Below are 22,176 nucleotides of genomic sequence, written 5' to 3'. Positions count from 1 at the left end.
AGTGCTTAAGGGATATAACATTCAGCACCACTATCAGACTCATCAATGCAAAAAACATAAGCACTTGCAAGGACAAGTGATAATAGACTGAATTTTTCAGCTTTGAGAAAAAAAAGCCCCTTTTAGCCAAGACATCAGCTAGCTACGCAGCTGTGAAAGCTAGCTACCGTATTGCTAATGTAATAGCGTCAGCATTAAAGCCATGGTCTGACAGCCAATTTGTGAACTCATGCGGCAGATATTGCGTCTCTCGACAAGCAACAGGCTTTTGCCAACATCAACCTGAAAGGAAAATCTATAATTGAATTTCAGATCTTGTGAGTAAACTGACTGAATGTTAAAAAAAGCTGAGACATATTGTTTGAATTGCACTTAATTTTCTTGACATATTGTGCTATTGTAGTCTAAACCTTTAAACTCTAAACCCCAGTGGGAAGAGAGACATGAATGTTGAGACATAGTCTATTGTTGAAATGTTGGAAACTTATTTATCTTAACCATCTTTTTTTGTAAGTGGATTGTTCATTCATTGTTCAGTTTTCAGAGAATACTGTACCAACTGTACAGTTGGAGTTGTTATTTATAGATGGTAATACAAAGATTTTCTTTTCCGGACCACTAGAGATCAAGTTGGGCCAGAGCTAAATAAGACACCCATTTCTGGCTTATTCCATTAATTATTATTATCTGTCAAATGCTGTTTATTGTTTTTGTTGTTGTTGTTTTTTACTTTTTACAAGGCAAACAAACGAGGATACAGGAACAGGACTACAACACAAGACATCATGGCTAACAGGTCACAGAATCAGATGGGTAACAGAATACGATGTAACACCGCCCAACCTGGCAACCTTGGGGCAGGAAACTTCCTTAGCCAATCAGAATTCAGATCGAGGAGACGCATGCGTGCTCAGTTCAACGCTAGCAAAATCAGGCGAGATTCCGCAGCGTCCATCCTGTCTGACAAGTGAATGGAACCGCCTAAAAAGTTTGAGTTTTCTCACGAAACATAGCCAGTTATTTGTCGACATCGCAAGCGGTAAGCGATTCATCTGATACTGTAACATTACATTTTCAGTAGCTGAACCGTGTGAATAAGCGACATTTGCTTTTAGATCACTAACGTTAACTTTTTTTTTTTTTTTTTTAAAAGCGTTGGCTAACGTTAGCTAGCTGAGTCGATTGGCTAGCTTGAAAAAGCGAAAACCGTTATAGTTTTGAAATCGTAAAACCATTTTTTTTTTCGCCAGAAAGTGCATTTTCTTCCAACAATTTAATGTTCACTGTGTTCTGCAGAGGTACATGGGAGATATGGGAAGAGAGAAGGACGGTAAAGGCGAAGGCAAGGCCAAGAACAAGGCAACGAAGCTGAAAAGGCTGAGTGATTATGAAAGCGCTGGTGCCGGGGGAGATAGCATCAAGAACAGGTGAGTGCTGTGTGTGAGAAAGTAAAGATGGATAGGTAAATGTGCTGACAGCCACAGTTTAGCTAGCACTTAATCATTATTCCATCCAGTGGCATTATCAAATAGTTTACCTGTATGGTACCCTGTCATAGTTTTCAAGCTAGAGCCGCTTCCTAATTATATATCGTCACCCTGTTAAAATAATCGCCTAACTAATATTTTCAAGTTTTGCAGGAAACACAAAAAACTTCACCAAAAGTGTAACATATGACATTTATTGATCATTTCACCTCAAAAAGGATGTATCAAAGGATGGCTATTGACTATTGGCTATTGACTGTGTAAATTATGAAACTTAAGAGAAATAAATGACTTTTTTGGAACATGCCTTTGTGACTAAACCAAGATATGGTAACACTTTATTTTGAAGGTGTCTACATAAGAGTCACACAAGCCTGTCAGAAACATGACATGACAAGTATCATGAGCACTAATGTTACTTCAGAGTGTCATTAATGTTCATGACACATCCCATGTCATGTTCATGACACGCTCATGTCACTCTTATGTAGACACCTTCAAAATAAAGTGTTGCTTAAGTCACAAAGGCATGTTCAAAAAATTGCCTAAGTCACATTTTATTTTGACTTAGGCATAATAAATCTGATTAAGTCATACACTTGACATAGGCCATTATCCTAAAGGGGTAAAATCACATGATCTGATCAACTGAGAATGGAGGCGGTTTTACCATAGGTGGCCGGCATCATGAGGAGATGATTTAGGCAAAAAAACACTTTTGACAAAAAATGACTTGATTATTATAATTTATTATTTTAACAGTGTGACGATATGTATGTGATCTGACTGCAGCATCAGCACAGGCCGAACAAAGCAGCTTTTTGCACAGACCCTAAAACTAGCATTGCTTTTGGTGCTCTTGAAATGTGGAGACAAATTAATTTGGATTAAAAAAACAAACACATTCTTGCAATGGTGATAAATCAGATGAGAGTGATAAGCATATGGCAGTATGTGGCACACAACAAAGTGTTGCAGAGAGAATGCTATGCTGGCTGAGCTGTCAAGCAGGCCAGAAGCGGTGAGTGCATGCATTAATTTCACTGAGTACAGTGGGTACTCCATCTTCATATGAATAAATTAATTTACCTTGATATTTGATGCGTTTATTACCATGCATATGTGAGCAGACAAATGAATGCGGAGTGATCTGTCATTGGCTTGTGTAATTGATGAGAGCAGGGAGATGAATAGACACCTGTAAGCGCTACTGGCAGTGGAGCAGGCAGCTTTCTGTGACAGCTAGCCTCATGTTATTTCATGGCACACTGATGGAATTACTGATTAAGGCTCAACTTATCCTCATCAGCTACAAGGCTCATGGAACAAATTATCCTCAGCATGAAAGAGCCTTTTGATTTAAGAGTTGTACTGCCTTACTCTGGTGTTTGAAATGGAAAATTCAGATTTTTTTTTAACATAGATGGGAAATAATAACTGTTGAAATTCATATTACATTCAGCCCTTCAGGGTAGAAAGGTCAAACAAAAAAAATCCTGTTCAGAGCTGCAGGGGTATCCTCTGAGACAATGCTTGTCTTATTGGTGACATTTTATAGTGTTTTCTGACTAGAATGATACTTACCAGGCATAGAAGTGAAGGGAACACCAGCTTAATATGCTCTCACGTTAAGCCCACACTTGATAAAAGTGCAGCTCAGATTGTCACTTAGGGGCCTATTCATTCATGTCACGGTAAAAGGAAAAGCAGCTTTCTTCTCCTAGTTCTACAATAAGTCTCTAACTGCTCATGTGTTACAAATACTGCATCATTAACAGGCCTTTTCTTTTCCTCTCATGTTCATACTTGTCCTATCTTGGCATCCTGATGAGCAGTGCAAAATCAACTAAATCTACAGAGAAAACTGAGAATGGAAAGTCTCATAAAAAGGTAAATCACAAGTTTTAAATCTTATCTCAATACTACACAGGGCTAGAATTAGCTAAAATCAAATCCTTAGTGTCATCTTGAGCAGGAGAAGGATTGCTGTGGTCATGTGAGTCCATCCATAACTCGTGCCCTGTCTGGAATTAGAAGCGGGGTGAAGATTCCTTCCCCAGTTACCCACTGACCCCAGCTTCAGACTGTCATAGCTGCAGTACGTGTAACAGCTTGTCCTTCTAGGTTACATCCATGCTATTTGATTCCCACATTGGCAGGGTAATTTTCACATGCATACCAATACCCAGAATAGTGGAGCAAGCAGCAATCTTCAGGCCTGAAAAGTAAAGAAATGCCCAAGCATTATTTCTAATGGCCAGCAGAAGGCGGTGACTGCACTGGTTGCAAAGATAAAATTGTGTAGAAGTCTATAATTAAAAAGGACCCTAATTTTTTACTTTACTTATTACTTTAGAATTTTTTTTCCCTCATGAGTTTATGATCTCAATTGCCATTTGTATGTCTTCTTTAATACAGCATGGTGTTAATACTATAAATAATTGACCCATTTAGAGTAAAACGGACCGTAAAGATATGACTAATAATTGATACTGATTAGACATATCGTCAAAACGGGATTTTCCAGGTACGTCAAGTGATGCAGAATTTTAGAACGTCACAACCCCAGTGAAATGACTTGTTTCACTGTCAGAATTTGATCCAGAAAAGCTGTAAGATTAAAACTTTTTATTCAGATTCATGTTAGCAGTGTGCAAGTCCTATTGGCCCAATAGATACGGAAGAGCAGATTATGGTCCATGTATTTTTACTGAACAGAAGTCAGACTTTTTTTGCATCATGCACAACCAAATAACTTCCAAAGGGAATATAATTAGAGCGCTGCCTCTAATTATATATAGTCTGTGCCGTGTAAATAATTATCATACTCTTATTTAATCTTTTAACTGTTTTGGAACCTAACCAAGAGTCTCTGATAAAGGACTTTGCTCGAAATGTTTCAAGATTCAAAATCTGATGTGCAACAGATGTGCATAAATGTACTCACCAGAAGCCAGAAAATGTGACATTAACCTTTTGTGGGTGTATGAATGTTAAAAGGCTTCATGCATATACATTTGTTTAAAAGTAAGCATGAATACAGTTAGTGTTGGCTGGTGTCATAGGTCATTGGAGTGCATGTTCTTGCATTGCAGTTATGTTGTTTTGATCTCAATGCATGTCCTCTCCTCAGATCAAGACACCGAAGACTGAAAGCAAAGAGTCAGCCATCAATCCCAGGTAGGGATGAAGCTATATCAATAGACGGTATTTTATTAACATCTGTGATAATAAACTGACAAGCTACCATGTAGCCATGTAGCCATGGAGCCTGGAATCTTATTTTTCTCCTCTCTTTTTTCTTCCCCTCCTCCCTCCTGAGGTGATGGAAATTATTTTTTTGTGTTTTGATGTTCAAAGGCTCTGGACAAAAGCCATTCCCATTTTATTAAATGTGTTAAGCTGTCTCACAGAGAATAAATTTTACTCTGCACTAAAGACAAATATCTGTGGCTTGTCAGGAAAGTAATAAAGGAGAATGCATGGTTTGAGTAGTTGGATGCTCAGCAGGGTTTTGCCAGGATGGCAGACTTTGGCCGAAGGCCTGCTGTGTCAAATCTGTCTCACAGCGGTGTTCGACGAGTTGTTAATGGATTGTTTCCCATACGTAGACTTAACCCAATCCAGTACAACAACAATAGATGAGAGACCTTTCAAAGGAGATGTCGGTTAGAAAAACTATTTTGCTAAATTCTGTGTTATAATGTTTCCCTTAAGGGTTTTTTTCCCTTCAGAAAAGCTCAGGTGGAAACTGTGCTAGCTGAGTGGGTTTCATGCGGGGAGGAAAGTTAAGGGCTCACAGCAGAGTTAGGGTAAAAACATAAGGCTATTAGAACCACCGACCATAAATGTCAATGGACGCAGTGACCCACCCTCCTTTGTATAGCTTTTTATGGATTTTGCTCAGTGGTGCAGTATACCAAAAAATAAAATCATTTCTATGAACACCTTTTTTTCCCCCCATGTCTCCACACCGAGCAGTTGAACTGAACACCGTTAGCAACAGCACACACTTAAATTTGTACAGGAGAACTAAAAAGAGAACAGGGAAAAAGTTAGGAAAACAGACCTCCCATATGTGTAATTTGTAGTGTGTGCATAAAGGGATTTGGCTCTTGAGTATTTTGCCTACTGTGAAGGTAAAGAGCATTGGTGTGTCAGCATGAATGTGGCTGTCACACACTGTGACACCTTCAGGCAGCCAGTGGGGTTTCTGAATCTTTGTACCTGATTGGAGCTGACGCACAAAGACTTCTGCAGGGAGGGAACCTGTTGGAACCAATTTTGAGAATTTGGTTCCATGTGGCCCACATTCTTCTGTATATACTGTTAAGAAAGGTTTCATAGGAAGATTTTTTTTTCAGCATGATGTCTTTATGAATGTCTTCATAGTTGGAATAAACACCCTAAGTGAGTGAAGTAAGCCTGTAGAGACAAGTGAGACTAATGATGAACAACGCAGGCCAGATTAAAGCTTCACACAAACCCAAGTACACACACATACACTATATGTATATATATATATATATATATATATATATACTACTAGTCAAAAGTTAGGACACACCTTCTTATTCATTTTTTCTTTGTTTTTTTTAACCTTCTACATTGCAGATTAATTTAAAGAAAATGAAGAAATTCCACAAATTAACTTTTGACCAGGCGCACCTGGTCCAAAACCAACATGGTCTCACAGAAATCCTTGAAATAGCCACGGATTTCGCTTAACTCAAAATCCGTGGAATAGCCACGGAATCGCTCAAATTTCCGTGAAACTGACACGGATTTCGCTACAATGCAAGTTAATGACGTTAGTCATATCCCGTGGCTATTCCAACATACAAAGTGATTATGTACATTCACTGAGTGAAGATTTAGAAAATAAAACATATATTTCTCGCTTGAAATGTAATCAAAATCCATTTTTATGCAGAAACTAAGTCAAAATATTGATTTTTCACTAAAAATGAGAGAACTGTCCGCCATGTTTTTTGTTCTGACCGCCGGGACCTTGAAAGTCACGTGACTTGGAACAAACCAATAGCCACGGGATATGACTGTCATTAACTTGCATTGTAGCGAAATCTGTGTCAGTTTCACGGAAATTTGAGCGATTCCGTGGCTATTCCACGGATTTCTGTGAGACCAGGTTGTCCAAAACTATTCCAGGTGATAACCTCATGCAGCTGACTGAGAGGATGCCAGAAGTGTGTAAAGCAGTCATCAAAGCAAAATATTGATACTTTGAAGAATCTGAAATATAAAACATATTCTGGTTTATTTTGATACATTATTGAAATAATGAAAAACATTGAATGAGAAGGTGTGTCCTAACTTTTGACTGGTAGTAACCCCAACACCACAATTCTGTGCATACATCATCATTTCCTTCGAGAGGTAAAAGAAAGGTCTCTAATTGTCTTTGTTTTACAGCTGAACCTGAGTCTTGGTAGCAAAACCCAGGTTGAGTCAGAGAGCAGAGAAAAGGCTCATTACTCTCAATCAGAAGCCATCAGGGGTGATACGGAGAAGTGCACAGAGAGTGCATTTAGCTCATACAATGTGTCCCAGGTAGTTGCTATAAAAGTGGCTTGTAATTAGAATTCAGTAAGCCAGTTTGACAGTAGCCTTTTTACATTTTCGCCATTTCCCCAACAGCTAACTAGAAAAGAGCAAGGGAAGGAGAACAGTGTTATTTATTAGCAGTTGTGACTCTAATTTGTTGATTTCTTAATTTGAGCATTTACCTACCCACCAATTCCTCATTCTACGGGGAAATCCAAGCTTGAAGTTGTGCATTTTTTATTTTTCTGTCTAATTGCTGTAATTATGTCATTATCATCAGTTTCGATAATGTTGCTTAATTACCATAATTCTGTGTGATTTCTTGTGGTCAGTGTGTCATCATTGTGTGCTTAAGGATTTTGTTTTCTCTCTGTTCTGCGCGGCAGGGTAATTTGTCCTAATTCTGCAGCCAGCAGTGTGGCAGATCACAGTGGAAAAGAGCCATTAAGCTTTTACTCTGGCTTGTTAGCATGTTGAGTAGGGGCTTGTTCAAAATCAACAGCTCAAATCAGATTGTCTAAAACAAAATTAAGAAAAAACGGAATGAAATCTTAGAAAGGTGTCTGGTCAAGTAAAACAATATTAAAGACAGGAGGATCCCTATGAGTTCAATTAAGGGAGGGTGTTGAAAAATGAAATTCAAAGGAAAAGCAATGCTTCTACAACATGTTTTTAGCAGTGCTGTACTTAGGAAGGCAAAACAGATATTTGTAGATTCTTCACATCCACTGAACACCTGACTTTGAGTTGCTCCCGTCTGGCCATGGACTCAGGGCCCTGATGGCGAGCTGGAACACATAAACAGGTCTTTATTCACCGTGCCATACAGGCACTGAATGCCAAATGATGAAGACCTCAGTATTTAATTGTGTTCACCTGCTGCTGCTGTTTTCTGCCCATTTGCACTTGTGCACACAACAATTGTTTGTTGCTGTATGTTTTTATTGTATGTAGTTTATAGTGTTTTGCTAGTGTATTTATTTATTATTTAGTATTTATGTATTTTCATAGATTGTATATTTTTATGTGTGTCATGTTTGTATCTTATTCTAGAGAAGCCAAAGACAAATTTCCATCTTGGTGGACAATTAAGTGTAATCTATCTGCATCTATGCTTACCTTTGTAAACTGTTTAACACTTCTTTAAATAGGACATTTTTGTCTTTTGGATTTTATGATCATGTGTTAATGCACATGGCATAAATTCAGGCAAATGTCTGCAACAGCCCGTTTGCCAAGACTTTAAATCAAATTAATTATTGGGGAAAAAGTAACAAAGAACAATATGAAGATGGCAAGACTTACTTACTTTACAATTACTTTCTTCTCTCCTTTTTGTGGTTTAGAGAGTCGCTGAAACAGGAGCCAGAGGATGAAGACTTCGCTGTAAAGAACAAAGGCTTGAAAAGGAAAAGAGTCAAGGACGAGCCCATGGAAGGCTCTTCACATGCCTCTACCACGTCTACGTAAGTCTGACCAGGTCTTTTTTACATGAAGCATCTTCCTTTTATTGAGAGTATGATTAACAACATAGTGTGTGAACTTCCACCCTTTAATTTTCATATTTTGTAAGCCATTAGTATTCTGTTACTACTACTACCTGGGCGCAGTAATGTGCTGCCCACTGCTCCTTGCATGGTGTGTTCACTTGTGTGTAAAAAAGGGTTAAATGCAGAAGTCTTCTTCTTCTTCTTCTTCTTCTTCTTCTTCTTCTTCTTCTTCTTCTCCTTCTCCTTCTCCTTCTCCTTCTTCTTCTTCTTCTTCTTCTTCTAGCTCCAAGAAGAAAAAACAGCGAGATGGGCATGAAAGTGACGGAGAAGCTCAGAAGAAGAAGTCAAAGAAGAGAAAAGAAAAGGTAAATCTCTGTCATCCTGAGCTAATCTGCCTCTATCGATAATACTCGCAATATGAAGTTTAGGGGAAATGCGGGACACAGTGGGAGCAATGGGAGGACAATGGTTTGATTTCACATCCTGAGTGTTTTTCTCGGCACAGATGGTGAAGAAAGAGGAGGGAGAGCATCCAGTCTCCAAAAAACCTAAGAGGACAAAAGAGGAAATTCAAGAGGCAAAGCTGTTGAAGATTAAAAAGAAGGAGGAGGAGGAGCAGAGTCGCTGGAGATGGTTGGGAAATTCTGCTCATATCATGTTGTATTGACCCAGACCCACCCCCCACATACACCCAACCACAAATTACATGGGGAAACTGGAGAGCAGCAGTTTTTCCACTTTTTTCAAATGCATGCTCATTTTTTCATCATTTCGCTTTCTGTCAGGTGGGAGGAAGAGAAGTATGAAGATGGGGTGAAATGGAAGTTCCTACAACACAATGGACCCTACTTCCCTCCTGACTACGAGCCTTTGCCAGACAATGTTCACTTCTACTATAACGGTCAGTTGGAAGTGAACGTGTCACAAAGGGTGATTGAAACTGGGTTGGAAGGCTTTCACACACTTCACGTTTTCACTCATGACTGTAATTTTGAATCATCTTGGTGGCTTTCAGGTGCTGTTGAGACCATTCACAGGAAATTCATACATTTCAGGCACCACACTTTTTTCATTTGTGCTTTATAAATCAGCATAAAAGCAGCACAAGTGAAGTAAAATGGAAATGATGCAAAAAAAATAAGCCGGAAAACAGAAAAATTACACACAAGTGTAATATAATCAGTGAGCAGGGTCTGTTGGAAGAAATGGAATATAATGCTAATAATGCTATAACTAATAATAATAACTAATAATGTTTTCATTGGCTTATTATAATGTACAACTTATCTGGGCCGCACTGTCTATGCAAGCAGTACATTTTTTCTGCGAGATGCATGGTGTTCTCAGCAAAAATAGAAAATGAAATAATGGCATTGTACCAGCATCATAACACCTCTCACTACATCTTCAATGTCTATATCTGCAGAATATGTCACAACTATAAAAAATAAAAATAAGTTACTCAACATTCCAGTTTCTTCTTCAAAATAAAAGCTCTGTGGCATTTCTGTGGACAGTATCCATTCATTTTTTTAACACAGCTTTTATTTGGACATTTTTGCAGGGAGTTTTGCTTTTATTTGTGGAAATATACCAGTAGAAATAACATGATACAGTCTAGAGCCTGACCAATATGGAATTTTTGAGACCTGTGCCGATACTTATTTTAGAGGGGGGAAATTAGTTGATAACGATATGTTGGCCGTTTTAGTAATTTTTTGAGCTAGTATAAAAATACGTTTTATGTGGATTGTGTACTGATTTTTCACCATTCTGAAAATGTACAGTACAGGCCAAAAGTTTGGACACACCTTCTCATTCAATGCGTTTTCTTTATTTTCACGACTATTTACATTGTAGATTCTCACTGAAGGCATCAAAACTATGAATGAACACATATGGAATTATGTACTTAACATAAAAAAGTGTGAAATAACTGAAAACATGTCTTGTATTTTAGATTCCTCAAAGTAACCACCCTTTGCTTACTAGAATATAAGACATGTTTTCAGTTATTTCACACTTTTTTGTCAAGTATATAATTCCACATGTGTTCATTAATAGTTTTGATGAATCTACAATGTCAATAGTCATGAAAATAAAGGAAACGCATTGAATGAAAAGGTGTGTCCAAACTTTTGGCCTGTACTGTACCCAGAGAACGACTTACTCAGAACAAAAAAACTTTATTAAATCGTAGTTAACATTGTTATACATTATTATACATTATACAAGGGGGCGGCTGTGGCTCAGTTGGTAAAGCGTTCGATCCCTGACTATGGCAGCCTTCATGTCCAAGTATCCTTGAGCAACATACTGAACCCCAAATTTCTCCCGATGCTGAGTTCATCTGTGTGAGAATGAATTCCCACTGGTGGCAGGTGGCACCGTTTAGGGTAGCCTCTGCCACCAGTATGAATGTGTGTGTGAATGAGCGCAGTCTGTGGTGTAAAGCGCTTTGAGTGGTCGCAACTAGAAATGCGCTATAGAAGTACAGGTCCATTAACCATTACCATTTACAAAGGATTGTCAACCAATTCTATAAATTATAATTGAGAAAAAAACATAGGATAAATTGGAATAAAATAATAGCTAAATAAACATAATTACTGTTAAGTTTCAGTCAAATGCTGACTATTTTAAAAAGAAATAGCTTACACCATTTGTGCCATATATATTGTGTCAAAAAGTTTTCATAACGGCACATATCAGACAGCATAAACACAGATGCTGATATGCCTTTGGTTGGCCAACCAATATATCTGTCAGGCTCTAATACAGTCTATTATTTTGATGTAAATGGCAGGCAGCACCACAGCGGTGCAGCAAGAGCAACATCGTCTGTGTGGACAGCGCGTCAGTGTGAACTGTAGCAATCAGCTAGATAGCTGTCGCACGATCCACATGTGGCTGTGTGGCCCGGGCTTAAGAAGTGTTGTTTTAGAATTAGCTCCTCATATCTCCTCGTGCATGTATTGGAGGCGGACGTCGGGTATGTCAGGGTTTTGACTGACTGACGGGTGACAGACACTCAACAGAACGCAAAATAACTATATTATGAATCATGTAACAATACTTTCAGTAGCTTAAAATGTAACGTTAGTGAAGCACACAAGAGTCTGGTGGTCACTTTTGGAAAGGGAGGGGAGGGCTATTCTGTTGGTTGCAATCTGCAAACTCCCCTGACGTGAAGATGTGTCACAATGTGATTTTGTGACACAAGATAAAGCAAGTAAACAGCTGAAACAAACCATAATATCAAAGTGCAATACTTAAAGCGCAGAATCATGTCAGTCTCTAGTCCAACTCACAGCCCTTTCACACTGATTGGACAGCCATGTGAAGGTGAGAAAGGAGCCAGGATTTTAATTTCTCACACTATTTTTTTTTTTCTTCCATTCGTGACGGCTATTTCTGTCACTCTTCAGAGATATTATGTGAAAATATGTACAGTTTTTGACATTTAATAATTATGTGCCCTTCCTCTATGATGGCCCTAGTTACGCTAAAGCAGGACAGTAAAACATGTATTGAAACAACGTCTGACCTGTTTAAAGCTCCTATCATGTAGATACTCAGATTTTCTTTATCTTAAAAATTAAAATGAGATAAACTGATATTTACAATAACGGTGGACAAAGTTGTATATTTAACAAAAGGAGCAGAGATAGGTATGGATGAAAGTATACAGGCACACACAAACACGAGACACGCACACACCCCATCGGATCTTTAGGGAGCTGAAAGTGTATTGGGTCAAACACTGATTGATGACTCTGATTGCTTTTGCTTTGTTAAGCAGTCAAGCCACACCGGTATCCTACAGGGAGTTGGTTTGATCTGTTAATCCCTGTGCTTGCATGTACTTGTTTGGAGCTAGCACTTAGTAGTGGGGCTGAATGTAGATCTTTGTCCTTGTCTCTGAGCCTACCTCTATAAATTAGATTAGTCTGACAAGAGTCCAGAGCAGCTGAGGTGGCTGTTGTCGGATTTTCATCTGAGCTTCCAAAGGTGTGTGTATTTTTTGTTTTGATTTTGTAACATGCACGTTAGAAAAACAAGGTCACACAGCAAATTAGGAAAACCCCATGTTGAGTTGTTGGAAGAAATTAAAATCTTGTGCTTGTGTTTTTTTGTGTGCAGGTAAGAAGGTGAAGCTGAGTCTGGCAGCTGAGGAGGTGGCGTTGTTCTTTGCCCAGATGTTGGACCACGAGTACACAACCAAGGCAGTGTTTCGGGAGAACTACTTTAAAGATTGGAGAAAGGTAAAGTCAAGAGGAAGTCCTAGAACTTGTCAATAAAGCACCCCTAACTGACCCTCTAAGCTGATGCATCCAGATCAGAGATTTATCCCGAGAACAAAAAATAAAAATTAAGTGAATTTGACATTTAAAGATCAGTATTGGTATTGGTCTCAAAAATCCCAAATCGTTGGCTCTAAAAATATATTCCATTGCTTTACAACTTTTTTTTTCCTGATTTCTGAATGGGAACCATTGTGCTTTTCGTCCTGCAACATTTCCCTTGATGCTGCTTCAATGATGACTGGGACTTTGTCAAATGTAATTTTCTATTTACACAAGTTCTTTGTCTTAGTCAAAACCGTTAACACAGGAATAATGCTGCTTCTCATAATGTCAGCTCCAGAAACATTCTCTTGATAACATCCAATACAGCATTAGCTGTCTGTTCCAGCTTTGTGTTGTAAATTTTAGAATAAATGTGTGTATAGTGTGGGATGCGTGTGTGACTGCTGCTGGTACCTGCACGCTGCTGGATGTCCTCTGTACAGAGAAAACACCGTGCCAAGCCCCAAGGCATATCATGCAGAATTAATTTTGCGCTGCTTAGTGCTCAATGCACTTGAAAATACGATTTGTGTGAAAGCATTGATATGCTAATCCATACAAGTAGCTCCCCTGCATATGAACAAATCCAATTAAACTGTTTTATTATAGCCGGAAAAAACTCTCCTCGCTCCACTGCCCTCAGTGCCCGCCCACTGCCGGGTGTCAGTCATGCTTAGACACGCAGACTGACTGCGTGTCCATACTATCAGAGTGTTTCTGGAGAGAGGTGGTTGTTTGTGTATGTGTGGTGATGTAGAAGGATGTTTTTCCATCTCATCTCCTGTGACCCTTGACAGGGATAAGACATTCTCTTAATGTTAATGGATGTCTTCAAATAAGATGCCCCTTTGTATGTATAATAATGTAGCTCCATGAACATTAAAATAAGACATTCCTTGGTCACTAACAAACATCAGCATTAGCACTTGAAAAAACAAGCACTTTTACTTAAGTTAAGACAACAAATATAGCCACTAATATATATGACAGAAGAAAATAAACTTTAGCAAACCTTGTGTCCTGTCAGTCAGCCACTATAGAAGCCTTTTGATACTTTATATCAACTTTATATGAATTACGACGCACTCGTTATTATTTACCTTTCGTTTTCCTATCACTACCTTTCAAAATAAAAGCACCCGTTTCACACTGGACGGTGCCTTTTCAAAATAAAAGCATCACAACATTGTAAAACACCTAGACAATTTACAAACATGAAAAAACAAGCTATATAATACAAATACACCAATAGGAACCTTGCTAAATGTAATTTACAGTTATAAATGTTAAAGTGATATAGTGATTGGAGTAATTACTGCTTTTTACTGCTATATTTGATTTACTCCACATTAACAGTCTTATCATAACATGTATTCTTATCAGTAGCAGCTCAAAACCAGATAATTTATTGTATTTTATAAGGCGATTACATTAATATTAAGCAGAATTTAGTTCAGAGTTTTGGTCTGGCCCCCGCAACCTTCGTGGTATTAGTCATGTGGGCCCTTGGGAAAATTAATTGCCCACCCCTGTTCCAGACTGTTGTTTCACGCTGCGTTATTTACGCCACTGTGACGTTTTGCCTTCAGTCTAAACGTGCCATCGGCCCTGTACAGCCTTCGGAGGTAGTAACAGTGGCGTTTATTGGAGACTCTTCGAGGTGGATCAATCAAGACGGAAAATATGTGACAAAAGTTATTTGTGTAACAAACACATCAAGAAAGGAAGTGGACTGCTGTATCCTCAGAAACTCGCATCTCACTTAAAGTCAGACAGTAATCGAATCCTGTTCAGCAAAATGCAGAACAACTTTGCTTGAGTCTGTATAATCAGTAGAATGAGTATCAGCACGACGGGCAGTTCTTCCACCATCTTTGTTTTGAATGCACTTGCCGCTGCCGCCGCTTATTGTACACGTACTGCCTCATTACTTTATGCACAAACAGTTGGAATTCTACAAGGTTAAACGAAAAAAAACCCAACTACCACTGGCAACAGCTGTATGACTATAGATCTTAAAAGCTGTGCTGTCACATGTCAAATACTAAAAATAAGAAAAATAAAAGCTTTGAGCCTTGGTACTCATTTTGTGGCTAGTTCATAATACACGACTGCAGCCCTTATTTTCCCCTCACCGACAGTTTTTGGAGCTCCAAGACAAAACCCCGATCAGAGGCAAAACGGGGTTTGCTTGGCGAGTGCTCTCGGGAGTGACGATTCCCCCGTGTGAGATTCTCAAAGACGTAAGTCGAGAGGCTCCCTGATGCATCAAAATATCCCAGCTTCATTCTGTCAAGGAGCTATAGTCAATGGGCCTCATTCATGAAACGTTAGTAGATTTGTGCGTAGATTTGCACATAAAAGCCTACGCTACTAAAAACCTACTCCGGATTCATGAACGCCGCGGGAAACTCAGATCTGATCGTAAACACGTGTGTATGATCATGAATGCCAATCCATCGTAAGGTGGCAGCGCGCTCCCGATAATCAGCAATTAGCATGAACCCCGCCCATGAATTGCTAATGACCACCATATAAGGAGGTGTGTAGAGGCATCCTGTCGACCTGTCAGTCATGGCACAAAGAAAAAAAGAACGAGAAAGAAAAAAGAATTTTTCCGAAGCGGAGATTGAAGTTATTTTGGGAGAAGTGGAGTCCAAAAAAAATTTTTTATTTTCATCTGTTAGTAGTGGTGTGACAGGGACAGGCAAAGCGAAAGCGTGGAGGGAGGTGACGGACGCAGTAAATGTGGTTTCTGTAGTGCAAAGAACTACGTCCGAGGTTAAACGTAAATGGTTTGACATTAAACTTGACGCAAAGAAACGCATTAGCGCACACAAAAAAGTACATCTGCCACAGGAGGAGGACGCTCAGAGTCCAAATACCCCGTTGGTGCGCTCTACAACGGCCCGAGTAGCCGCGTGCGCCTCATTGTATGCTCCTGTGGTGTCTGCGGGCTGGCCAGTGGGGTCATAAGCCACGGCGTCAGTGGGTAACCCCTATCCCCTATGGATATAGAAAGGTAAGTCCATATATAACACACACATGTGATTATGCAGGCTATATTCTTACCAATGAGCCAGCCATCTCTCACAGCTCCATCCTCCAAACGTGTGCCAACTGCGCAATTACGCAGGATGAATGCGTCATGTGTCCCACCGGGCCACCGTGCCACAACGTTTAACAACACACACTTTGCGTCACAGATCAGTTGCACATTCACGGAATGAAAGTTTTTCCGGTTAATGTAAGCAAATGCATCACCGGATGGAGCCTTGATGCGTACGTGTGTGCAGTCTATGGCACCGATAACACCTGGCATGTTTGCAACTGCACTGAACCCCTGCATTACTTCTGTCTGCCGTTGTGCGCCGTATGGAAATTGGATATACTCTGGCATTAATTTAATGATACCTCTGAGAACTGCAGGCAGGATGCGTCAATTTACATAGATAATTCACAATTATGAGTTTAATCTGAATCTTAATCCCGCCAATTGCCAACTAATTTAACTAAATATGTTATATTTTTAATCGTTTGTCATGTTTATATCACATGTTTCAAAGGCATCTGCGTATTGTGTACATAACAGAACGCATTATGAATTAAAATTGTAATTTCCAACAGTGACGAGCATTATTTATATGCGTTCTTAAATTTACACAAGCACTACGTGTGGTCAGCGGCATGTGTAGATTTTGTTAGTAGCTACGAAAAGATCGGAGCTACTAAAATATTGATGAATGCGGAGATGCACGTAAATTTCCGTCTGCGAACGGTTTACACACAAATTCGTTCTGCTCACGTTTCATGAATGAGGCCCAATGAGAGCACAAGGTGTGTGTGTGTGTGTGTGTCTGTGTGTGTGTGTTCTTGTACTTCCTACATAGTGAGGACCAGAACACATTTTCAACCTACATAGTGAGGACATTTCAGTCGGTCCTCACTTCTTTAAAGGCTTTTTTTTTTTGTTGACATTTCAGACTTTGTTTTAAGGGTTTAAGGTTACATGATAAAGATAATTAACTGAAACTGTATTGTGTGGTTACAAAACTAACTAAAGTTATAGTGAAAAAGTCCTTCATTTTCGTCTTTGTCAACTTTTTTCATACACAATGAAGAGGGATAAGACAAAGGAAATAAAGGCAAAATTTACTGTGACCTCTTTTAATCTCCCACCCAACAAATACCACAGCAAAAACTAAACTAAAACTAAAGCATTTCAAAAAAATAAATACTAAACTAAAACTAGCAAACTCACTCTAAAACCTCATTAAAACTAACTGAATTAAAAAAAAAAAAAATTCACAACAAAATAAAACTAAAACTAATGAAAAATCCCAAACTATTATAACCTTGCAAGGGAATTTACTGTTCCAATGAGGGTCCTCACAACGATAGAAGTACAAGAGAGTGTGTGTGTGAGACATAACAATAATTTATTTGCAACACTACCTTGTTATTTTTAGACCCGATCACTCAAACTGGCAATATTGCCTCCTTACTCGACCCCACCCGACCCACCTGTTGACCCACCTGTTGACCTACGACCCCGCTGATTGAAACATCACTCCCCATCTCATCACTGGCTCCTCCTGGTCAGAGGTCTTGTAGTGTGTGTGTCCCTGTTGCCAGTCAGAAAGTCGTGTAGTGTGAACTCTGCTTTAGAATAACAGACGCAGCCTTTATCATCTGTCCTTAACGATGATTGACATCTAATGGTCATAAAACTTAACTTGCAACAGAAATGAATAGACATACTACATGGTTATGATTAGCTGTGATTTATGTTACTTTCAACCACCAGGAAGAAAAATGTAAAATGAAATGAAATTGCTGCTCCCTTGTGGCTTTCCCCGTCGGTCTGTTGCCGTACCAACAGGGTCGTGTGCCCAGCAGTATGACCCTTTAAGCTCACAGGTCACAGTCATGTTTTAGATGAGTGCTCTTATAGCTCTGAAAGATCAAGATGACCTGCTCATTAAAAGCACTGCTCACTGTGTCAGTTACGCCCTGTTGCTCAAGGCCAAAACGACCGTAAGAATATGAACCAGAATAGGACTTTTTTATTTGCCTGTGCAGGGTGGCACAGGCAAAAAATGCTGGCGTCTACTTCCTGCTGGAATAGCTGTCTTGCCAAAGTTAATTTTAGAAGCCACTCATGTTGCTATGACATTTTACCACCAGAAAATGAAACATAAAGCCTCCAGTGAATTGTCCTGTTACTGACCTCTTTGATGGAGTGACCCAATGTGCCATAACTTTGGGAAGGTGATAATAATAGTTGAAACTCAGCTGCCCTGCCGCTGGCTTCAGTGTGCTGCTGTGCTGAGTTTGTTCAGCTCGCTTAGCACTGGTGTTCTTTGGAGGAAATGGTTTATACGCTGGCCTTTCATTACTGCACAACTTCTTGTATTTTCTGTCTGCTCAGCCTCCATAGAGATGAGTAATTAAACGAAAAAGGTCACTGATCGGCTATGATCATGCTCGTCTTATTTGTTTTTTAATGATGTGTTATTGTATAATATGATATTTGATGACAAAGGTTCTGTATTAATAGCTCATAGTCAATTGAATGAAACCGCATTTTTTGCAGATCCTTTGTCTTATTTTTGCTTCAGTTTAACACTTCCAGCACACAAGTGTTTCAATGTGCATACTTTGTGCGATTAAGATTAAGTTTTGAGCTATCAATTAATTTGTTTGCACCAGTATTTCCCAGCTCCAATACTGAATAACCATTGAACTGTGGATAAAAAGATGTACATTATTTTCATCATTATTCAAGGTGGCAAAGAGATTAATTCTGGCATTTTAGGATGGTTGGACTGCAACTAACTTATTTTCATTGTAGATTAATCGATCATTTTTGATATCTTTTTAATATACTTGATTGATTATGACCTGGCACTGGATAAGCTGCGGAAAATGGGTGGCTGGATTATTAATTTAGTCTATGAAATATCAGCAAAATTGTGAAAAATACCACCCTCATGATTAATGTTAAAGAATCAATCATTAAAATTAAAGATTTATTGATGTTCTAAATTGTGGCTGATTAATTTTCTTGTTTACTAATCTTCAAGGATAAAGGATATCCCTGTTTTTATGCAGATATAACTTTTAAAAAAAGTCCGTACTCCTGAAGGGATTACACTCCGTATCAAATGTGTATGTTTGTGTCTGTTTAGGAAATGACCCATGAGGAAAGGTCACTGATTAAAGATCTTGACAAATGTGACTTTGGAGAGATGCATGCCATGCATAAAGCCAAAGTGGAGGCCAGGAAAGCCATGACAAAGGAGGAGAAACTGGTAAGAGTCAACCTTTTTTTTTTAATTTTCTTTTGTACATCTGTTGTTTTCTTCAATTCAATCATTTTTTCCGTTTCATTTCTGTTGTAGGTTTTGAAAGAGGCCAACCAGAAGATAGTGGATGAGTACGGCTACTGTCTGCTGGACAACCACAAAGAGCGTATTGGCAACTTTAAGATTGAGCCTCCGGGGCTGTTCCGGGGCAGAGGAGAGCATCCCAAACAGGGCATGCTGAAGAAAAGGATCCAGCCAGAAGATGTCATCATCAACTGCGGCAAGTAAGAGTGGGAGACAAAGGGATCAGACTGGACACAGTGCTGTGTGACAGTGTATAAATAAAGTAGGATTTTCCTAAACTCCATCACCTCTGTGTGATTTTCTAGCTGGTAGACCTCATCCATGTGTCGTACAGGTTTTATACAGTTATTTTTAGAAGGCTTGAGACTTTGTAAGATGCTGCCGTAGCTCGTACTTCAATGCCGTGACTATTTACACAAACACCCCCACACATTGGTTCATACCCATAGAGCAGACCTGGGCATTGGGCGGCCCGCGGGCCACATCCGGCCCGTTGGCTGTCCTTGTCCGGCCCGCGTGAGGTTACCAAGAAATTAGAAATCAATATAACCGCAGTGCTTCTATTTTGAAAAAAATAGCAAACATTATCATTAGCACTAGAGCTAACAAGCACTTTTACTATAGTTAAGACAACAAATATAGCCACTAATATATATGACAGAATAAAATAAATTTTAACAAACCTTGTGTCCTGTCAGTCAGCCACTATAGAAGCCTTTTGATACTTTATATCAACTTTATATGAATTACTACGCACTCGTTATTATTTACCATTCGTTTTTTCATTTAACCGTTCTACCGGTTATTTCCTGTCACTACCTTTCAAAATTAAAGCACCCGTTTTACACTGGACGACACCTTTTCAAAATAAAAGCATCACAACATTGTAAATCACCTTGAAAATGTACAAACATGAAAAAAACAAGCTATATAATACAAAAACATAAATATGAACCTTGCTAAAGGTCATTTACAGTTGTGTTTAAAATAAATGGAAAAGTGATATAGTGATTGGAGTATTTACTACTTTTTACTGCTATATTTGATTTACTCCACATTAACAGTCTTATCATAACATGTATTCTTATCAGTAGCAGCTCAAAACCAGATAATTTACTGTATTTTATAAAGCGATTACATTAATATTGAGCAGAATTTAGTTCCGAGTTTTAGTCCGGCCCCTGCAACCTTCATGGTATTAGTCATGTGGCCCCTTGGGGAAATTAATTGCCTACCCCTGCCATAGACTGTATATAAATAATGGACGTAGTCACCGTGACGTCACCCATTGGTTTGTGGCCCGTTGGAAGCCTCGAGTTCAGCGTTATACTTGTCGCCATCTTGTGTCGCCATCTTGTTTCTGATACGCGGAGCAGACCATATCTGGACTGTAGAGGAGGAGAGGGATCTGATCACTGACTACAGCCTCTCTACACCTCAACCTGACTGAGAGAAGCTGCTGCTAATTCATGTTAGCATTAACTGGAGCATTAACTGGGATGTTAGTTTTGGCTAGCAAAAAAACAAAAACAAAATGTATCTTTCTTACCTCAGAAAACTGAGCAGCGACTCCTTGGAGTGTCTGTTAGTCCAACCAAACACTGAACAAGACATTTTTACTGAACAAAACGTTCAAATAAACTGTCATTAAGTGAAAATACAGTGAAAGGGTCAAAGTTATGAGACCAAATCAGTAAACGTCCTCTTTTCTATCTATATAACGTTATATATAACTTTATTGACACGTTGCCATGGATACGCATTGTTCTGCTTCTCTCCTGGTGACGGCTCGCCTTGTCAGTGACCTGTCAATCAAAGGTAGCCCCGCCCCAAATCATACGATTCTTTATCTTCTATTTTCTTCTAAATGGGGCCATTATTAAAACTATTGACATCAAATTGTCTTGAAGATGATTTTTTTCCTAGTGATTGAGACCATAGTGTTGTCCTGAAAACAATTTCTGAGGTAATAAATCAAGTCAGAAGTTTTCAAATTTTGCACTGAAATGAATGGGCAGATTTTTTTTGCAGACAAACTTAGCGCCCCCTGCTGGAATTTTCAGTGGATTGCAGGCTTAAGGCACTTCCTGGTTGGCCTCCATGCTCAGACACGGAGGTTGCCGCCTGTTCATACCCCTCTCTTCCATCGCAGAGAATCAAGTGTCCCCAAGCCCCCTGCTGGTCACCGCTGGAAGGAGGTTCGACACGATAACACTGTGACGTGGCTGGCCAGCTGGACAGAGAACATCCAGGGCTCCATTAAATACATCATGCTCAATGCCAACTCAAAACTCAAGGTAGGCTGAAAACAAAAAAAATTAGGACAATGTAAAAAGTAACAGAATGCATCCAATTAGAATGAGAATATATTTACAAAAACAAAGTTTCCATTTTGGGCTTCAAATATCTTCTCAGTCTGTAGTGTACTTTATTTTATTCATTGTATATTGTAAGAGTTGCAAATAATTACATTCTGAATGTTCCACAGCATCCCAACATTTTTATTATGGCATTTGTAATTCAGGGACAGTCTGTGTATGATTGTATGGCTTTACACGTAGGTTTTTAGATTTGGATTTCGCTTAATACCCAGCTTTCCTGCAAGCACCTGAATGCACCACCAGTCAAGTGTTTCCATGGCAGCCTCTGTTCTCTTTGCCACTCACCAAAAATGACAGATGTCATGTAAATCACAGCTATGGATTATGTATCCGGGATATTTTACAGGTCTTTAAGTAGATTTGTTTTTCCACACCACACTGACATGAATCGAGACCACTCACTGCTTGCAAGTTACAAAAACCCACATTCATTAATTGAAAACTCATAATGTGCCCTTGAATTAGTTCACTTGGGTTATATTCAGGACATTTCATCATCCAATGTATGTTTT

General features: G+C 39.1%; 1 protein-coding gene across 1 annotated transcript in view; it reads left to right on the top strand.

Moving 5' to 3' along the window:
* The first annotated feature begins 911 nt into the window (after positions 1-911).
* The window catches only part of zgc:173742 (DNA topoisomerase I, mitochondrial), a 48,501-nt gene continuing 27,236 nt past the window's right edge, over positions 912-22,176 (top strand). The window contains exons 1-12 of the mRNA XM_059334273.1: positions 912-1,039; positions 1,297-1,427; positions 3,323-3,377; positions 4,621-4,667; positions 8,399-8,518; positions 8,826-8,907; positions 9,048-9,175; positions 9,328-9,443; positions 12,686-12,807; positions 19,083-19,205; positions 19,296-19,483; positions 21,436-21,580. Coding sequence (XP_059190256.1) covers positions 1,303-1,427; positions 3,323-3,377; positions 4,621-4,667; positions 8,399-8,518; positions 8,826-8,907; positions 9,048-9,175; positions 9,328-9,443; positions 12,686-12,807; positions 19,083-19,205; positions 19,296-19,483; positions 21,436-21,580 — 1,251 coding nt within the window. The 5' untranslated portion in view covers positions 912-1,039; positions 1,297-1,302. The remainder of the gene's footprint in view (positions 1,040-1,296; positions 1,428-3,322; positions 3,378-4,620; positions 4,668-8,398; positions 8,519-8,825; positions 8,908-9,047; positions 9,176-9,327; positions 9,444-12,685; positions 12,808-19,082; positions 19,206-19,295; positions 19,484-21,435; positions 21,581-22,176) is intronic.

This window comes from Centropristis striata, chromosome 6 (assembly GCF_030273125.1).
Source record: "Centropristis striata isolate RG_2023a ecotype Rhode Island chromosome 6, C.striata_1.0, whole genome shotgun sequence".
In the NCBI taxonomy this organism is placed as follows: Eukaryota; Metazoa; Chordata; class Actinopteri; order Perciformes; family Serranidae; genus Centropristis; species Centropristis striata.
Note: the sequence above shows the minus strand (reverse complement) of the source record. Positions and strands in the feature narration are given on the sequence as shown.